The 17,377-nt window shown below is 34.6% G+C and overlaps 1 protein-coding gene across 1 annotated transcript in view; it reads left to right on the forward strand.

The window, feature by feature from the left end:
• The window catches only part of LOC107286328 (metabotropic glutamate receptor 8), a 447,549-nt gene that overhangs the window by 78,023 nt on the left and 352,149 nt on the right, over positions 1 to 17,377 (forward strand). Inside the window, exon 2 of the mRNA XM_015814679.1 lies at positions 10,402 to 10,618. Coding sequence (XP_015670165.1) covers positions 10,402 to 10,618 — 217 coding nt within the window. The remainder of the gene's footprint in view (positions 1 to 10,401; positions 10,619 to 17,377) is intronic.

Genomic DNA, 17,377 nt, shown 5'->3' on the forward strand with positions numbered 1-17,377 from the left:
TGGATGGATATTCCAGAATGGTAATGACCCAAAACACATGGCCAAGGCAACAAAGGAGTGGCTCAAGAAGAAGCACATTAAGGTCCTGGAGTGGCCTAGCCAGTCTCCAGAACTTAATCCCATAGACAATCTGTGGAGGGAGTTGAAAGTTCGAGCTACCAAATGTCAGCCTCGAAATCTTAATAACTTGGAGAGGATCTGCAAAGAGGAGAGGGACAAAATCCCTCCTGAGATGTGTGCAAACCTGGTGGCCAACTACAAGAAACATCTGACCTCTGTGATTACCAACAAGGGTTTTGCCACCAAATACTAAGTCATGTTTCGCGAAGGGGGTCAAATACTTATTTCACTCATTAAAATGCAAATCAATTTATAACTTTTTTGAAATGAATTTTTCTGGATTTTTTAAATTGTTATTCTGTCTCTCACTCTTAAAATAAACCTACCATTAAAATTATAGACTGATCATTTCTTTGTCAGTGGGCAAACGTACAAAATCAGCAGGGGATCAAATAATTCTTTCCCTTACTATATCTAATTCTATTTGCTCCAGTCCATCCCTATTTCTAACTTCTAGCTGAAGTATGCAGGATGTTTAACTTTTTTACTGTTTATCAGTTCTCTAAGGCCTAGAATTGATAAAGTGTTACACATGCATATTCTCTGTGAATAAACGTTCTTTATTCTTGCCAGACAGACTCCACAAATACTGGTTTTCTTTCACATGTATACCATAGCTTTACTTTGTTTTAGCAGACAGCCCATCAATTGGGTCTGCTTGACTGATTCAATCCAATGTGGTTGGTGCATCCTGAATTCCTTTGACGGCTATCCATTTCCTGGAGCCTGTCCTCTGAAATAAAGTTCTGCCAGAAATGCAGGGGGATTCCAATCTGATAGCATTTTGAAAAGTTTTAAAAATCTGGCTCATCTCACGAACTCTGAATTGGAATTATTGGTGCCTGTTTTTTGAATGTATTATGTATGATAATATATTTGTTATCATACGTTTATGTTGTGAGGTGTCCACAACATAATGGCAGTGTCCATTTAAAATAAAATAAAATCATATAGTTAATTTGTTTTAATGGATTGCTGGTATGTGTTGTCTCCATCATGTCAATTTAGTTCCCTCCTTCCTTTTATTTGAAAACTTCATGTGGCATTATTTTGTTTACCCTGATTCAACCCAATGTATGCTCTGTTATTGTTATTTAATTTAATACAAGAAAAAGAATTCAAAAGTAAGGATATTTTATTGCAAGAGTGAGCAATTTCTTTAAGGCTGATTGTTACAGCAGACTATCTGTGTCATTATAAGAAGTTTGACTTTTTTGCTGTTTGGTTTGGTAAGCCCCTTCTCCAATTTTGCACCATTAGGTACTTTGTCTCTCCTATGGCATATCTAACTAATGTTGAAGTACCTAGACACTAGGACAGGGCTTTTCAACCTTTTCACCCATGGTACCACTTTTAGATATGGCAATATCCAAGTACCACCAGTCCCCTAGCAAGGTATCAAAAACTTGATGACCCCCCCCCCAAAAAAAGGAAAAAAGTGATCAAGTACAGGTAGTCCTCGACTTAGAACAGTTTGCTTAGTGACTGTTCAAAGTTACAATGGCACTAAAAAAAGTGCCCCCCCAAGGCACAGCCGAGCAAGACACCTGCCAGCCTGCCCGGTGGCGCTCTTATTCCCCTCCCCTGCTACCACTTTTCTAGGATGGTCGTGTACCACCTGCCAGGTGCCAATGTACCACAGGTGGTACCCATACCACTGGTTGAAAAGTCCTGCACTAGGAGGCTGTTACTCTGGCAGATGTCATGCTCTCGCATCAGCTGTCCTTGAAGGCCAAGACAGGAAGATTCACTATTGGAGAGACAATGTTCCTGTGACTCTGGACACACAGAAACAACAGATTATGTGCTTTTCCAGTGCCCGTCCCTGCAGCTTTCAGATAGCAACCTTGCTACAATATGTAATGTGGCCAGATTCTGCACTGCAGCCCTTAAAATTCATCAGATGATGACTTGTGCCATAAAGTAGAGTTAATGAGCATCTAGTTTGCCATTCTAGAGTGTTCTGTCATTTGGTAGGTATAGTTTTCCACACAGTAACCTTCATGCTCCCTTTATACCCACCTGATCTCCCTATTTTTAGGTTTTTTTAGAGTCTTATTTTTATGTATACTTCTGTTTTATATTTTTTTAGCTTTTTATAATTATTATGTTTTTAGAATCTGATGTATTTTGTATGCTTTTTAAATGACTGTACCCGTCTCTCCTTATGCTGGTCTTTGACTATAATAAAGATTTAATGATGAATCACTCATATCTTTTCAAATCCCAAATTTAAATAGTTACAATTTCAATTATAAACTGTTAAATTATTACAGTAGGGTTGCACCTTGTTTTGGTAGTTGGATATCAACATAACAAGCAAATAAATGGAGTAGTGGTTAAAGGTGCAAATAAAGTAGGTTTCTTATTCTTATTTTATTATTATTTGAGTTTAATAAAAGGGAAATTTGTGCTGTGAAATTAAAATATTTTATCCCAAACTCCAGTGGCAACCCACAATAAAACACAGGTGAACTTTTTAAATGGTGACCTTCAGAAATACAAAATTAAAGAATGTTTCTATTTGTTTTCCATTTCTTGGCCATTTGGAAAACACATTGATGCAAAACCTGGAAATCAGTAGGAGATACAGTTTCTCTGAAAGATGCTGGTGATACTTTTTTCCAATTTTGATGGGTCTTGATTCCTGCTTACAACATAAATAAAATACCAGTTGTCTGAGGGTCTCTATTATTGTGAAAGTATTGTTATAAATGTCTACATCAATAACTATGAAAAGACCTCTTTAGAAATGCATAAGATAAAGCTCCAATAATATGATTCTTTTCCAGTCTAATCACTGCTTTTACTTTGGGTAGCATTTTCTCAGCCTCCCTTGAGGTAGCCTGTGACAATCAATCTCAGATATGTCACTCGCTAGACATTATAAAATGATGAGTACTGGATAGCAAGAGATATATTGTACTTTGATATTCATGCCATGCAAAGTCATTGTTACAAAGGTAATAGATAAACAGTACAATGAGCTACAGTCTTTGATGATGGAAAAGAAGTACAAGAATAATTTTCAGCATGTATCTTTTTTGATATGATCAGCCAATACATCTGGAAGGGGCAACCTTTTCGTTGTTATTTTAGTGAAAGACAATTTATTTTTTAAGAATGGCTTCCTGAAAAATGGTAGATGAGATTGAAGGACTAGTGTCTACAACTAAAAGACACAGGTCTCATTTTCTGCATCCTTTCCTCACCTTTTTCTGGCACTCATTATTTCTCTTCCTCTGACACTCTTTTTTTTCATAATTACCTGCACAAAGCAGGCTGCTTGGGCTGGATGGGAGGGAGGAAGAACACGAAACTCTCTTGTAAAGCTTGAATTTATCAGTTACTTAAAGCTTTTGGCATGAACTTGAAAGCCTTTGCTGTACACAGTACTGAAGGTAAGGGTCTGAGACTCTTCTTCATGTTCATTTCAGATTGCTTTCAAATGTTATTTTGGAGCTTCAGGAGAATGTTTGATAAGCTCGAGTTTAAAATCAGGAATGCTTTCTGTGGTGATTTTTTTTTCCTGTGGCTGGGGAACTTTGAAATGAATATATGATATGCATCTTTCCATTTGTATTACACATCGGATATAGGTAGAGCAAATACTAAGCCATATAATGTGTTATCCTTGGATCCTTTTTTAAAAAATGTTTGTAGTTAACATTTCTGTAGGGTTTTGTAATCCATATAAAACCGCCACCATCTGACATTAAATCTCTACCTGGTGACAGTTCTGCAAAAACTTTTGTGCCTCCCAGCTTAGGCTAGAGCTTTTTTCCTTGATAGTTAGGTTAGATCATAAGTTTATCTTAGTTTTCCCATCAAAGAAATAGAACTGAGGGCAGCATCTATTTGTACTTAAATCTGCTGAGTTTTTGTAGTTTTAACAGAGATTGTGGGGTGGTTTACTTTCTGATGACATTGCTGTGTGATTTATGAATCTGGCACTAAATGTTCCTCTTCATTCCTGGATTAGAATTACATTTGTTGGCATTAATTTAAAACAAGGAATATCATATTTGTTTAACAACATAAGCACATTTTATACATTTTGCTAGCATAAAAATAACTAAGAAAAAACTGAACTGTATTTTGAGCTTTCTATTCTTTAATTTTTTTAAAAAAAATTATTTTCAAAAGAACCTTAGGTATCCACTATAGCAGTGATGGTGAACCTATGGCACGAGTGCCAGAGGCGGCACTCGGAGCCCTCTCTGTGGGCACACATGCCATTGCCCCAGCCTCACCTCCCCCCACGGCCCCCTCCACACCAGCAGTCCCCCTGGAGGAGAGTTGCCCACAGGCATGGCCTGTGTGGAGCAGCACAGCCAAGGAAATGGCAGCCAGGCAGTGGGGACAAGACTCCGCCCTTGTGCCCCATCACAAACAGATGATGCTGCAGGGCACGGGTGGAGGGCATGGCCACCATGGCACTGCTGGGCCATCTGGGTGATCTGCGGTGGGCTGTGGAGGTGGTGGGTGGCCCTGCGGGTGAGTGGGGGTGGGGCAGGGATGGAGCGGGGGTGGGGCGGTGAGGGGTGGGGCAGTTTTTGGGCACTCGGTGTCTAAAAGGTTCGCCATCACTGCACTATAGATTATAATTTATTATATTCGTAATATACACTTGATTTTTTTTCAGCAGGTGTATTTTTGAGATGAATAATAAATTTGACCTTGGAAAGAAATGAATGCAGTTGTGGTTGCAAATAGGTTGCTAGAGAAGCCATGGACAACTTTTTTTGAGCCATGGCTTATATTTCACCTTTATGTGTGTTTTCATGTGGGTTATGGAGATGGTGATAGAACTACAAAGTGGATTGTTCAGAGGTGTTTTATGGTGAGTTCTTTCTTTTAAACTTCTGATATTCACATTTTGTATATATGTGTGTTTGTATGGTGTATGGACATAACTGAGTCCATCCCTTTATGTTGAGAATTGCACCCTCATTGGGATTCTAATTGAGACATTTGTAACTTTACTAAAGGCAGCTGATGGCACATATCTTGAATTATAACTTCCCTAGAGATAAAGAGCTGCCTAGTTTTGTTAGGAAATTCTGAAAAGTGCCAAGCATATTAGTGCATTTTGTTACATTCACAGATATTTTTAAGGTGTTAGTTTTAGTACATTTCGGGATATTATGTAGGTCAAATTCTAATACTAATTGGCTAATTACATTTCCACAATTTACATGTACAGTGGGACATAAATATTCGGAGCTTTGATACTTCTCCAAATTTTACAAGGCATTACACCCCACCCTTCTCTCAAGCACAAATATATGCACAAAAATAAAAGGTTCATGCAAAACTGCATATCATTTTCAAGTATATGAAAATGTATGTGCATGATTTAAAATATATGGTTTAAAAATTCAGAAACCGATGGGGAAAGAAATGAACATGCATGTAGGAATAGCACAGAAAGATCTAGCAGATTTGTCCATCTCTGTGCACATCATTTGTACATAGCATGAGTATGATCACTGAGTTGGCCTTTCTGCATCAAAAGACTTGCTACAACTATTCTGAGAAGCACTGTGAGTGCACAGTTCTATTCCCTGTATAAATTGTTGCAGCTAATATAGACCTTTGAAGTTTACAATCACAATATAAGCAAGATGAAAGGCTGAAATGCCTGTTTTGATTGTTGTATGCCTTTGCCTAGTGCACTTAACAGCACCTCACTAAATAAATTCTATCCTGTAAAAGAAAAATAAATATGACAATTTACAGAGAGGACTAATACTGAAGATAAAAATGATGGTAAATGATGGTAATTATCCTCCTGCAAGAGTCCAGGTCCAAAGCTGATTTAACTCCAATGAAAAAACAATTGTTTTTGTAAAAAAGGAAGTAATGAATATTTAAGAATGTAAAGTAGTTAATAATTTGTGATAAATGTAGAATAATACAACAAATTCAGTGGCACATTTAATGTATAGTTTTCTATGTCCAAAACCCAAGATACGTTTGCCTGGAACATTAAAACTAAACTGGCTGATTTCTTGCTGGTTGTGTAAACTAAACTTTATTTAAATGCTACTATATACAAAACATACAAAAAAAAATACAAAAAAGGAAGGAACAACAAAAATCTTTGATATGCTGATGACACAACTGTCCTTTCAGAAACCAAAGAAGGCCTGAAAGATCTGATCAAAGGATTAAAGAAGAAAGTGAGAAATTTGACCTATTCTTGAACATCAAAAAGACTAAGCTCATGACCACTGCCAAGAATGAAAGTATCAAAATAACAACTGGTGATGAAGAGATTGAGTGCATGCAAGAATTCACTTTCATAGGATCATAGATTGATCAAAGCACTAAATACAGTATAGAAATAAAGCATTGAATTGCTCTGGTTTGCACAGCATGAAAAGCAAAGACCCCAGCCTGGCCAGTAAATGCATACTATCATGTTTCCCGTAGGTACTTTGGTTTCAAAAGCTGGACCATGTAAAACTAGATAGGAACAAAATTGACTTGTTCCAGTTGTTCTTGTAATGGTCAGTGGTAAAAGGAAATGAGTCTGCCAGAAAACATGGTGATTAGAAACCATCAAAGCTGACACAGAAAAGACATGAAAGAAGCCTGAAAGAAGCCATAAAAAAATAGGACAGTGTGTTGAGAATTGATCCATAGAGTTTCTGTGAACTGGACATGATTGATTGAATGATATCATCATCATCATCATCATCATCATCATCATCATCATCATCATCATCATCATCATCATCTACAAAAGAGTGTAAAACTTTCACATTTTTCACATTTTTCTCTACTGCGTTTTGAATGGCTTTTTTCTGTTTCATTTCTTTCTATATTTCTGTTTGGAAATGAATTCATGACATATACATTTATTCAAATAAATAAGGTTTATTTAAAAAAGAATGCCAATTGCAATTTGCTCCCATCTGTTCTTATTTCCATAACCCACCCTGTGTCTTTTGGGATTGCGTGACCCCAAATATTTTGAAATAAATGTAATCATATTTTTGCTTGTACCTTGACCAACATTTACAATGAAGCCTTTTTCTTTGTATGAACCTTATTTTGGATGTTAAAACAAACTTTCGTATTGGGAATATGGAAAGCCATCAAACAAGGTATTTTTAAATAAATTAAAATAGCAAATTCATTCTTTTACCTAGTAATATTACCCTCCATGTTCAGAAAGCTACCTGTAATACCATGTTTCTTAAGCTACCTGTAATAATCTGTTCAGCTAAGGAAATGGTAGTCATAATCTCTTCTGTAACCTACACCCCAGTTGTAAACAAAATGGAGAATAGGAAATACATACAAAAAATAATAATCTGAGCCCAAAGTAGTAATAATGGTAATAATGCAACATTTCATAATAATCATGTCTTCATTTAAACTGGTAGTGAGGACTCTTCAAGCAGTTTATGTTTCTTCTAATTTTAATATTTACTAACAATCAGAAACTCAATATTTGAAGTTTTATGAGATGAAATTTCTGGTTGTTGAATATTTACTATCAACTGAACGTTAAAGGATTAGAAATATAATGCTCATTTCTTTTGTAGTATTTTAATAGCTTTATGATTTCATCTTCCAAATAAAAAATAAAATATTAAAAGTTTGGAGTATTTTTTATTGCTAATCCTTTTAAAGGCTATCTGATGAGGAAATAAGTATGAGGTACAACATTTTATATCATAGATGGTCGTACTGTTTAGGAATATTGATAACTGAAATTTTGATCTATCTACCTTATATTATTGATATAAACTTCTATGTACTGTTCTACTTTGTGGAAAATTATGTTCAGCTATGTGTTGAGTAAATGCAAGAAAAGAACATACCTTGTCACATTTTTAAGAACATACCTTGTCACATTTTGTTTCACAGGATAATTCTTCATTTCAGTTTATAACCTGAATGAGAATATGACCTGAACTTGATAGGTGATCCCCTTTCGCAGCACTGAGACTTTAAAATACCATTGTTACTTAAACTTCTTGAAACCCTAGTAATTATAAGTTGGATACTTTTTTTTAACTTTGCTTTGTGAAAAAGTCTTTTCTGCCTCCAGTCTCAAATGCTTTGACTTTGTCTTACTATGGGGAAAAAATTGTCCAACTCTCTCTGGAAATTATTATACATGTTTGAAATCATGAAAGATTAAGTCTTTAAGGACTTTTAAAGTGATACCTCACATCAAAGGAAGGAAAAAAATTAGCAAGAAACATTCCTAACGAGATCTATGGTAAATTATTACAAGTTTCTGACAAGAGGAAAATAGTGTATCAAAATGCTGCTATAGGCCTATTGTACCATAAATCTTCAAATAGATTTTTGTCACCTTGATCTAAACTGGTTTGTGCTTGACTGAAATATAGTTGATAGAATTTCATTGCTATTAAATGGAATGAAAATGCTGCAGGAACAGACAAAGTTGGCCCACCATTAGGCAAGAAACAAGCTACTTCAACAAACAGATTTTGGTGTCATGAAAGGGCAACAGATTGTTTGATTTGTTATTATTGTATTTTCCTTTGGAGTGCTTTTTCTGAGGAAGTTAGTCTTATATGCCAAAATAACTTTCCTCTTCCAGCTCAGGGTGCAAAATATCCTGACCTGCAAAGAAGAAAAAAGAGTTAAATTCTGGTTGGCAACTTTTGAGAAATGTGCTGCTTGTATCCTATAATGTAGTTCTGCATAGTATTACTGAAGGCATTTCGACTTTTACAAATGAATAATTAATAAGATGATAATAGAATACATTTAGTATCAGTATATACTTTAGCACCGCATTAAAATCTACTATGTACATGTATGTTGAATTAAGTGTATATTTTATGCATATGTTTATTATTGGATTGATAGACAACAGCACCTGTTCTGTTTAGAGTGTTATATTCCATACATTAAAAAAAAAAGTTCTTACAAACGTGAGATGGGTTACTATCTAAATTCTTGACATTTAGATAATGAGATATGTAAATTGTATCTGTTTGTCTGCCAAAAAAATATCCTCATGAATTTTGATAAAAATCTTACTGTCTTTTAATAGCTTTTTCTGTAACATGTATTTGACCAAATTCCTTGGCTTGTATGTGGCAGCTCTTTATTTGTAATCCAGATTTTCATAGATATCTTAAACATGAAAGATAAGTAGAAGAATCTCTTTGTCAATTCTTCCTCTATCAGAATAAATTGGAAATTAATAAAACATTGTATTTTAATTACCACTTGTTGCAAAGAACAAAGCTTGATGGCCTTTAAGAAATAATAATATTGATAGTTAGTGTGTATTTACCCATGTAAAATATGCGTATTGCCTTGTCCAATCTGAAAAACCATTCCTTATGATTCCCTAGAGTGATGATGTTCTAATTGGTTAGTATTGAAATGCATATTTTCTATCTTTTATACATGCAAATTTATTGCCTGCTAACTAGTTACTTGCTCTGGCAGTTTGTGCTGTTAGCGGTTGTTCTTATATTTGATTCATTGACTGTATAAACAAGAAATATATTCTGAATAAAGCCTAAAAATTCTGACAATAAGATAATTATAAAGCTACATAAAGCGGAAGGAAGGAAGGAAGGAAGGAAGGAAGGAAGGAAGGAAGGAAGGAAGGATAAGGAAAGGAAAGGAAAGGAAAGGAAAGGAAAGGAAAGGAAAGGAAAGGAAAGGAAAAGGATGAGAAGCAGATAAGGTGAAATCAAGATTACACAAATTATTTTTTTCCAATTATTGCCTACTGAATAAATTTGTAATTTATCATTGCTTCCTAATATCATCAGCTAAACTCTGCTGAGAAAGTTTTTTGGGAAATACTCTTTGATGGCTAATGTAGTGAATGACTACATTAATTAGGAACACTTTAAAGCAGAAATACAGGAAATGTTTAATGTTCTAAGATTTATATTAATTGTTTTTATTTTGTAAATTTTGTTCACCACAGTCACTTGATGAGATTGTCAACTATACAAATTAAATAAATTACAACTTTTAAGAAAGAAACACTTTTTCATAGTATCATGGCTTCTATGATTCATAAAAAACAGAATTATAGCAAAAGAGTTTTTTAAGTCACCAAGCCCCATTTTTTGTTCCTTGCAGGAATCCAGTTCCTCATGTTTAACAGATGCCTATCCAGCCTCTGCTTGAGTGTATGTTAAAAAAAGAACCCAACACTGTTACAAAGTCTTTTATTAGAAAGACCTTTTCTTGTATCATTATGTTTACAAGTAATCCATGAGGTTTTTGAAATATATTTCTCATGCTGGTTCTTTGCAGATACCTCAAATCAGCTATGCATCTACAGCTCCAGAACTGAGTGATAACACCAGGTATGATTTTTTCTCTCGTGTGGTCCCACCAGACTCCTATCAAGCCCAAGCTATGGTTGATATTGTGACAGCACTTGGATGGAACTATGTGTCAACACTGGCATCAGAAGGAAACTATGGGGAAAGTGGTGTAGAAGCTTTCACTCAAATCTCTAGGGAAATTGGTAAGTGAATCTGTTTTAAAAAATGTATTATGGATGTGAATTTTAAATCCTGGACATGGCCTGCATGCTTAATGTAAAATAATTATATATTTGATGAGAACAAAGTGACATACTTGATGGGACAGCCTGATCTATCCCCTTCCCCCCCAGACACAAATGCTCCTTTTTAATCAGTGCTTATTAGATAGTCAGATAGAATGGAAACTTTGTAAAAAAAAAAAAAAGGAAAGTTGGGAGTTTAGGAACATACAAATTAAATTGTGGCTGCATGGAGTTCTTTTAAGTAGATTGACATCCTACTAATATATTGCATGAGTGATCTCACTGAGGTCTTTTCCACCTGGTATTTGCAATTCAGTTCTTAAATAAAGTTATCACTCAGAGTAACTCAGAATAACAACTTGGCCCATTTTTTTTTTTTTTTAACCTTTCTGAGAATTTGCCTGTCGGTACTTCTATATCGACAGACTGTTGGAAAATCCACTTTGAGGGAATGTGAAAGTTCTCATGGAGGTGACTAGGCAAAGTATCATAATACATAAGAATTTTTGGTTTGAAGCACTGGTGTTGATCATTTTTATGGCAGCCCATAAAGGTCAATTTTTCCTCTCATTTGACTTGACTCTTGATATACCCACATTATTATTTTTAGGATGAAATATTCTTGATAAGTTAAAAGTTATAAATATGATTTCTGTTGCTTTGGATCTCACATTCTATTTTCATTAGAATAGTTACTTTGTATATTAAAAAAACTGGATATCTTTAAAGAATTGTAAATTTTAGTCATTATAAAATGATACATTTTATTAAAATACGTTTTATTTTCAAAATGCTTCACGAGGTAGGATAGCCTGAAAGAATATTGAACCGAAAATTGATTCATGATATCTCATTCCATACTGGCTTTTAGAAGATATTTATTCTAAACATATATTGAAACAATTTCATATAAAACAAGTAGTGCAAAAAGTTATTGTACGTTCTGTTCTGACAAATTTTGGTTAAGACATTTTTACCTTCAGATCTAAGAATACTGAAATAACAAAGGATGTTGATATTTTAAAATTAGTTATGTTAAATGCAGAATAGAAGCAGAAATGTGTGGCCTATAGGACATGTTTAGCAAGAACTGTATCAAAGTTGCAAAGACTTGATTTCTATTCGGTGCACCCTTCAAAGTGGTTTTTACCCATTGGCTGATTTCACCTCTTAGGTTGGGCATGCTGTGTAAAAATAATTGGAGTGCAAATGATGGGTGGATGACTCAAGCAAATAATGACTTGAAAAATTAAACTTCTGGTCCCGATGACCGACCCAGACCGAATCTGCAAATAATGACTTTACTAAACAGAACAGAATAGAAATTGTGAGTTCCCTGGAAGACTGGGTAACTCAGAAGCTTTGTCAGAATTCATTATAACCAAGTTATTTCTATTTGTTCTATGTATACATAGAACAAAATGTTCCTTCCTAGCAGTAGGAAATTTAACATATGCAAATACTTACTGGGATGATGTTAGGAAGCTACGCTCTTAAAATTTTATATGTTGTGGAAGTGAGGGCATACAAAAGGGTTTTTGGTTAAAAATGGTTTGTGTTCATTTTTTAAAAATTAACTTGCAATAAAAGAACTTTGTCTTTTAGATTATGATCATTTGGCCTTTTAAAGATTCAACTGTTGTTTCTTCTTGTCCTCCTTTAAAAGATTTAGAATGAAAATGAATAGATTGTCAGCTGAAGTGCAGCATAATGAAAAGGTCAATGTGGGGTTTCAACAACATGTCACATTGTTGTATTAGACATAAGCAGAGAGGACATATAAAGTAACAATGCACATAAATATTAATATTATGTAGGGCATTTATTATTAGTGCAATCAGTAAATTCTTGCTTCAAAAATACAGATATCTGAACTATTTCTTGAAATCATGTTTCAGATACTCTTGATTTTAGTTTTTTGCAAAATGTGTTCATTCCATGTCAGTAGAAGAAAGTTTTAATAATGTAGCTGAGAAGAACATCATTAATCTGTTCACCTGTGATCTGAACAGCTCCGTAACATAAATACATAAATGAAATGCCACACATTTCTTACCAGACAATATAAGATACATCTAAGATGCACACAATGATGCTTGCTTATGCATGAGGAATTTCCTGTGATCGTTATGTCTAACTGCATCTTAAGAACTAAAAAACTGACTCTCTCCCTCGGTTAACTGGTCCTAATGGTCTATAAATAGTGGGCAGAACCAGCAGCAATGCTCTGAGCAATATTGGTGGCAGGATCAAGCTCATTCAGTACCAATTGATGCAGATAAGTAAAAATGCAAGGCAGAGCTTGCTTTTATTTCTTGCAAATATTACACAGGGCAGGTCTGTGTTATTAATGGGACAGTTAGGTTTACGGTAGAATCTCTTGCTTGGCTCCAAAAAGCAACTCTTCTGAGTATGATGAAGTTGTTTATTCTCAAATTTCTCTAACCAAGACAAGCAAGATCGTTTCAGCACCTAAGGCAAACTAAGAGCCACATCTTATTTCTCCTGACATGATTAACAAGGAAGTGTTGATTTGTTCATTGCAGTTTGGAAGACCGGCAGCATTTTTATCAAGCTTTAACAAAATTGTCAAGCTTATTGCTTTTTCAATATCTCTTTACCCAGCAGTTTATCAAATATCAGTTGGTAAAGCCAGAACTTCCTTCTCCATAATTTTTTACATATGCAGACACATGCATGAAAATGCACACACACAAACACACACATACACGGACATCTTTAGAGCACCATGTGTCTGAACAAATGTCAGCAAGAGTCTGATGGCAACTAGGAAACAAACATTCTTGACATCTGGCAGTAGAGAATGATTAAACAAATTCTCTCTAGGGTGCTGGCTTTTTGCTTGGTTCAGTTATTGTGACATTTTTATTACAAAATCCAGTCTATCCCTTAATGGAACATGGAATGCTGTAGAGCCCTGTTTATTCCTGTTGGTGGCCAGTAAAGCATCAGGATAAATCCAGATGGGAAGTTTTTGTTTCTTCTGACAGGCAGTTAATTGAAGGGATGAAGATAAAACAGAACACCCCAGTTTATGATTAAGGGAAAACACTTCGCGCTTTTTGAATTCTCCCTTGCCCCCTGCTTCTAATACTGACAACCTGAACGTCTGTCAGTACAAAGGTGTTGTTAGAAAAGACTGCAAGCAAAGCTAACATCTGTAAATTGATTTGAGAAAGAAAGTGGGTTTTGTTGGTGTTTTGTAAGATGTGTTGCACAAATGCTTACTTGAGCCAGTCTAGATATACAGCATCTGCCTACATTTCCCCTCCTCCTGTTAGGCCTTTTAGCAGAACTTTACAATAGAACTACAAATGACAAGATTTTTCCCAGTAATTTGTAACATTGTCTTGATTTGGGTAAACATCTTCCTGCCAATAAAACTTTCAGAATATTGTAGCACAGAAGCGTACACTAGCTAATTTCCAGGTAACAGGATGTCTTTCCTTCTAGATATAAGGAAGAACAAGCAAAAATTATTTGCTTGGAAAACATGAATATGCAGCCAAAATTGATTATGTACAAAGCACTAAGATGACTTCATGTATATAACATGATCCAGATGAAACTGTGCCACAGAATGAAGAAATGAAGGGGGGGGGGAAACCCCACAGGAGACTAATCTTATGAAATCATGCTTTTCCATTAAAATAATAGATTTCATTTTGAAAACCATTTTTTAAATATTATAACCCACTCAGAGTCCAAGGACAACTTGGACCCCCATGCAAATATTTAAATTAATGTAGTTTCAAAATCAGCTGAGAATAACAACTGCAGATACTTCTGTGGGAGAATATTCAGGATGCTTGTATGGTCCTGGATGTATTGCTGAATTTTCTTTGCCAAATGCAAGAATAAAACTGCTACAGCAAAAATATTTAAAGTAGGCTTTCCAAATGACAGTATTTGTACACACTGTCATGAAAGACAAAAGGCTTTATTTATTTCATTTGTATCCTATCACAATTAATTTGTCTTTTGGCACCTTAAAAAAGAGAAAAAAATCACTTGTAAATCTAAAATTTAATATCAAATTGGGAATATTAAAAATATCACACAGATCAAGGATAAAATATGTGCTAACCCACCTGTATAAATGATACATCAGAAATAATTATAACTATTATAATTTAAATAGAAAATCTAATTAGTTTATTGTCTTCCACTGACATTTGCCTGTAAAACCTGTTTCTTCCTTTCCATTACTCTGTACTAAATGTGCCACATTAGTTTTTCATGACAGCATTAGGACAATGAAGCAAAGCAAATAGGTCCATGCAAAGATTTAATCTAAATCATAATTTGATTCAAAGATAATTCAATTGACTCTCCAAACTGAATTAACTTGATTATTTGGATTGAATTATTTGATCAAATTGGGTATCTTTAAATCAACTTAATGACTTTTGAACTAATTGAATTGGATTGAATTGGTCATGTGTGCAGAACTGACAATTTGAATCAAATCAGGGTCAATACTCAGACTTCTATTAGTACATTTGGGTGATGCCCAAACCTGTGATACCAAATCATTTTTCACTGTTGTATTTAATTTTGTAGTGGACAGAGTATTTCTTTAATTATGTGGTAGGCAATGGCTTGTTATTTCTCATGATGAAAAAAGATGGAAATAATGCCTATTTGGTATAATTGCTATAATTTTCTATCATCTGATGGCAGTGCTAGATAGAGGTACTGGAGCTAAAGTCACAACTTTCTAGGGAGCCAGTCTAAAGACAGAAGCTTTATGTTTACATGTGAAATTCTCAAACATACCAATTTGTCTCTTTTATATATAGGGTCTAGAATGTTATTGGTGCCATACTAAAAAAACTTGAATGGCAGTAGAAAATATGTAGGCTTCATCTTGATATCTCTTGATGATTAGGCCATTTGGCATTTCAATTGTTTGTGGTTTTATTTTGATTTATTGCTGCTCTACACATTGGGCTGCCACAAAGATGAGGGGGTCAAACTATTTTCCAAAACACTAGAAGGTAAGACAAGAAACAATGGATGGAAACTAATCAAAGAGAGAAGTAACCTAAAACTGAGGAGAAATTTCCTAAAAGTGAGAACAATCAACCAGTGGAGTGGCTTGTCTTCAGAACTTGTGGCATCCTATCACTAGAAACTTTTAAGAAGAGATTGGACAGCCATTTGTCCAGAATGGTATAGGGTCTCCTGTCCATTCAGGGGGTTGGACTAGAAGACCTCCAAGGTCTCTTCCAACTCTGTTATTCTGTGCCTATATCTCTGGTTCATCATCAGTCAAATGTTTATAGTAGATTTGGCATTTTTATCCACCTATTGAGTTCTTCTCAATAGGATCTGAGGATCTGAGATAGGGATAGTTGTTGTTTGATGGTATTAAAGTTATTATTGCAAGATGTAACCTGTTCTGAGTAACCTTTTGCAGTTGACTGATGGTGATTTTATTAATACTGATGGTGTTCAAGAAGTGCTCCAGATGTTTTGGGATTGCACCCAAGGCAGTTAATATTAGTGATACTGTCTTTGCTTTCTTTTGCCATAGTCACTCTACTTTGTATTTTATCTAGTTTTTTTTCTTCTATTCTGTTCTGTCCAGATACTGCAATGTCCACTATCATCGTTGTTGTTGTTGTATCTGTTGTATGCAGCCCAAAGTTACATTCTCTCTTTAAAGAAATAAAAAATAATTTCAAAGGAAAAATGTTAGATATTGATACATAAATGTTACTTTATTAATTTATTTTATGTAATTTTAGCACATTTATGTATAATTTTTAGTTGTATTAATTATAGTTTTATGTATTTTTATTGTTGTGTTCTCTAACCTAAGGGGCATAATAAAGGTTTTCATTTAATATGATTTGAAGCATGGTTAAAAATCAATATTCGAAAGACTGGAGGAAGATACTTATTGCTAGACTTAAATACATATGTATCACAATGTTACATTACATTTCACCTTGAAATAACTTTCCAATTCAGAAGCTGAATAATTTCCCCCATAATTCTTTTTAACATTGTGATAGAGTTTCCCTTCTTTAAATTACGCAGAGTTCAATAAAGTACCATTTATGCTAGTCTTTGAGATAAATACAGAATCTTGGAAACTGCAAATAGAATTTCTAACCTTCGTTTATAATAAATTCATTAAGGCAAAGCCTGTATTTATTTCATTTATTTTATACTTTTATTTATTTTTTCAAATGTTTATTTACAGTAGTTACTCAGCTTATAAAACATAACCTGAGGTGGTTCTTGTGATCACACAAAATATACAAAAATAAAAACATTACACTCAATCAAGTCTCCATAATATTTATATCCTGAATACATATGTCTTGGGCACAACTCCAATTCCAATGTAGTACCTGGGAGAAGTGCTAGATCAGTGGTTCTCAACCTTTTTAATGCCGTGACCCCATAATACAGTTCCCCATGTTGTGGTGACCCCGGGTGCCAGGGGCGTGGCCAAGTGGGTGTGGCTGCCAAGTGGGTGTGGTCACCAAGTGGGCGTGGCCACCATGTTGTGGTGACCCCCCAACCATAAAATTATTTTCATTGCTATTTCATAACTGTAATTTTGCTACTTATGAATCGCAATGTAAATATCTAATATGCAGGATGTATTTTCATTTTTACAAATTGAACATAATTAAAGCATAGTGATTATGCTTTCCTCTCTCCCTCTCTTTCCTCTCC

The sequence above is a fragment of the Protobothrops mucrosquamatus genome, unplaced genomic scaffold (assembly GCF_001527695.2).
Source record: "Protobothrops mucrosquamatus isolate PMUCROS unplaced genomic scaffold, P.Mucros_1.0 scaffold275, whole genome shotgun sequence".
Lineage (NCBI taxonomy): Eukaryota > Metazoa > Chordata > Lepidosauria > Squamata > Viperidae > Protobothrops > Protobothrops mucrosquamatus.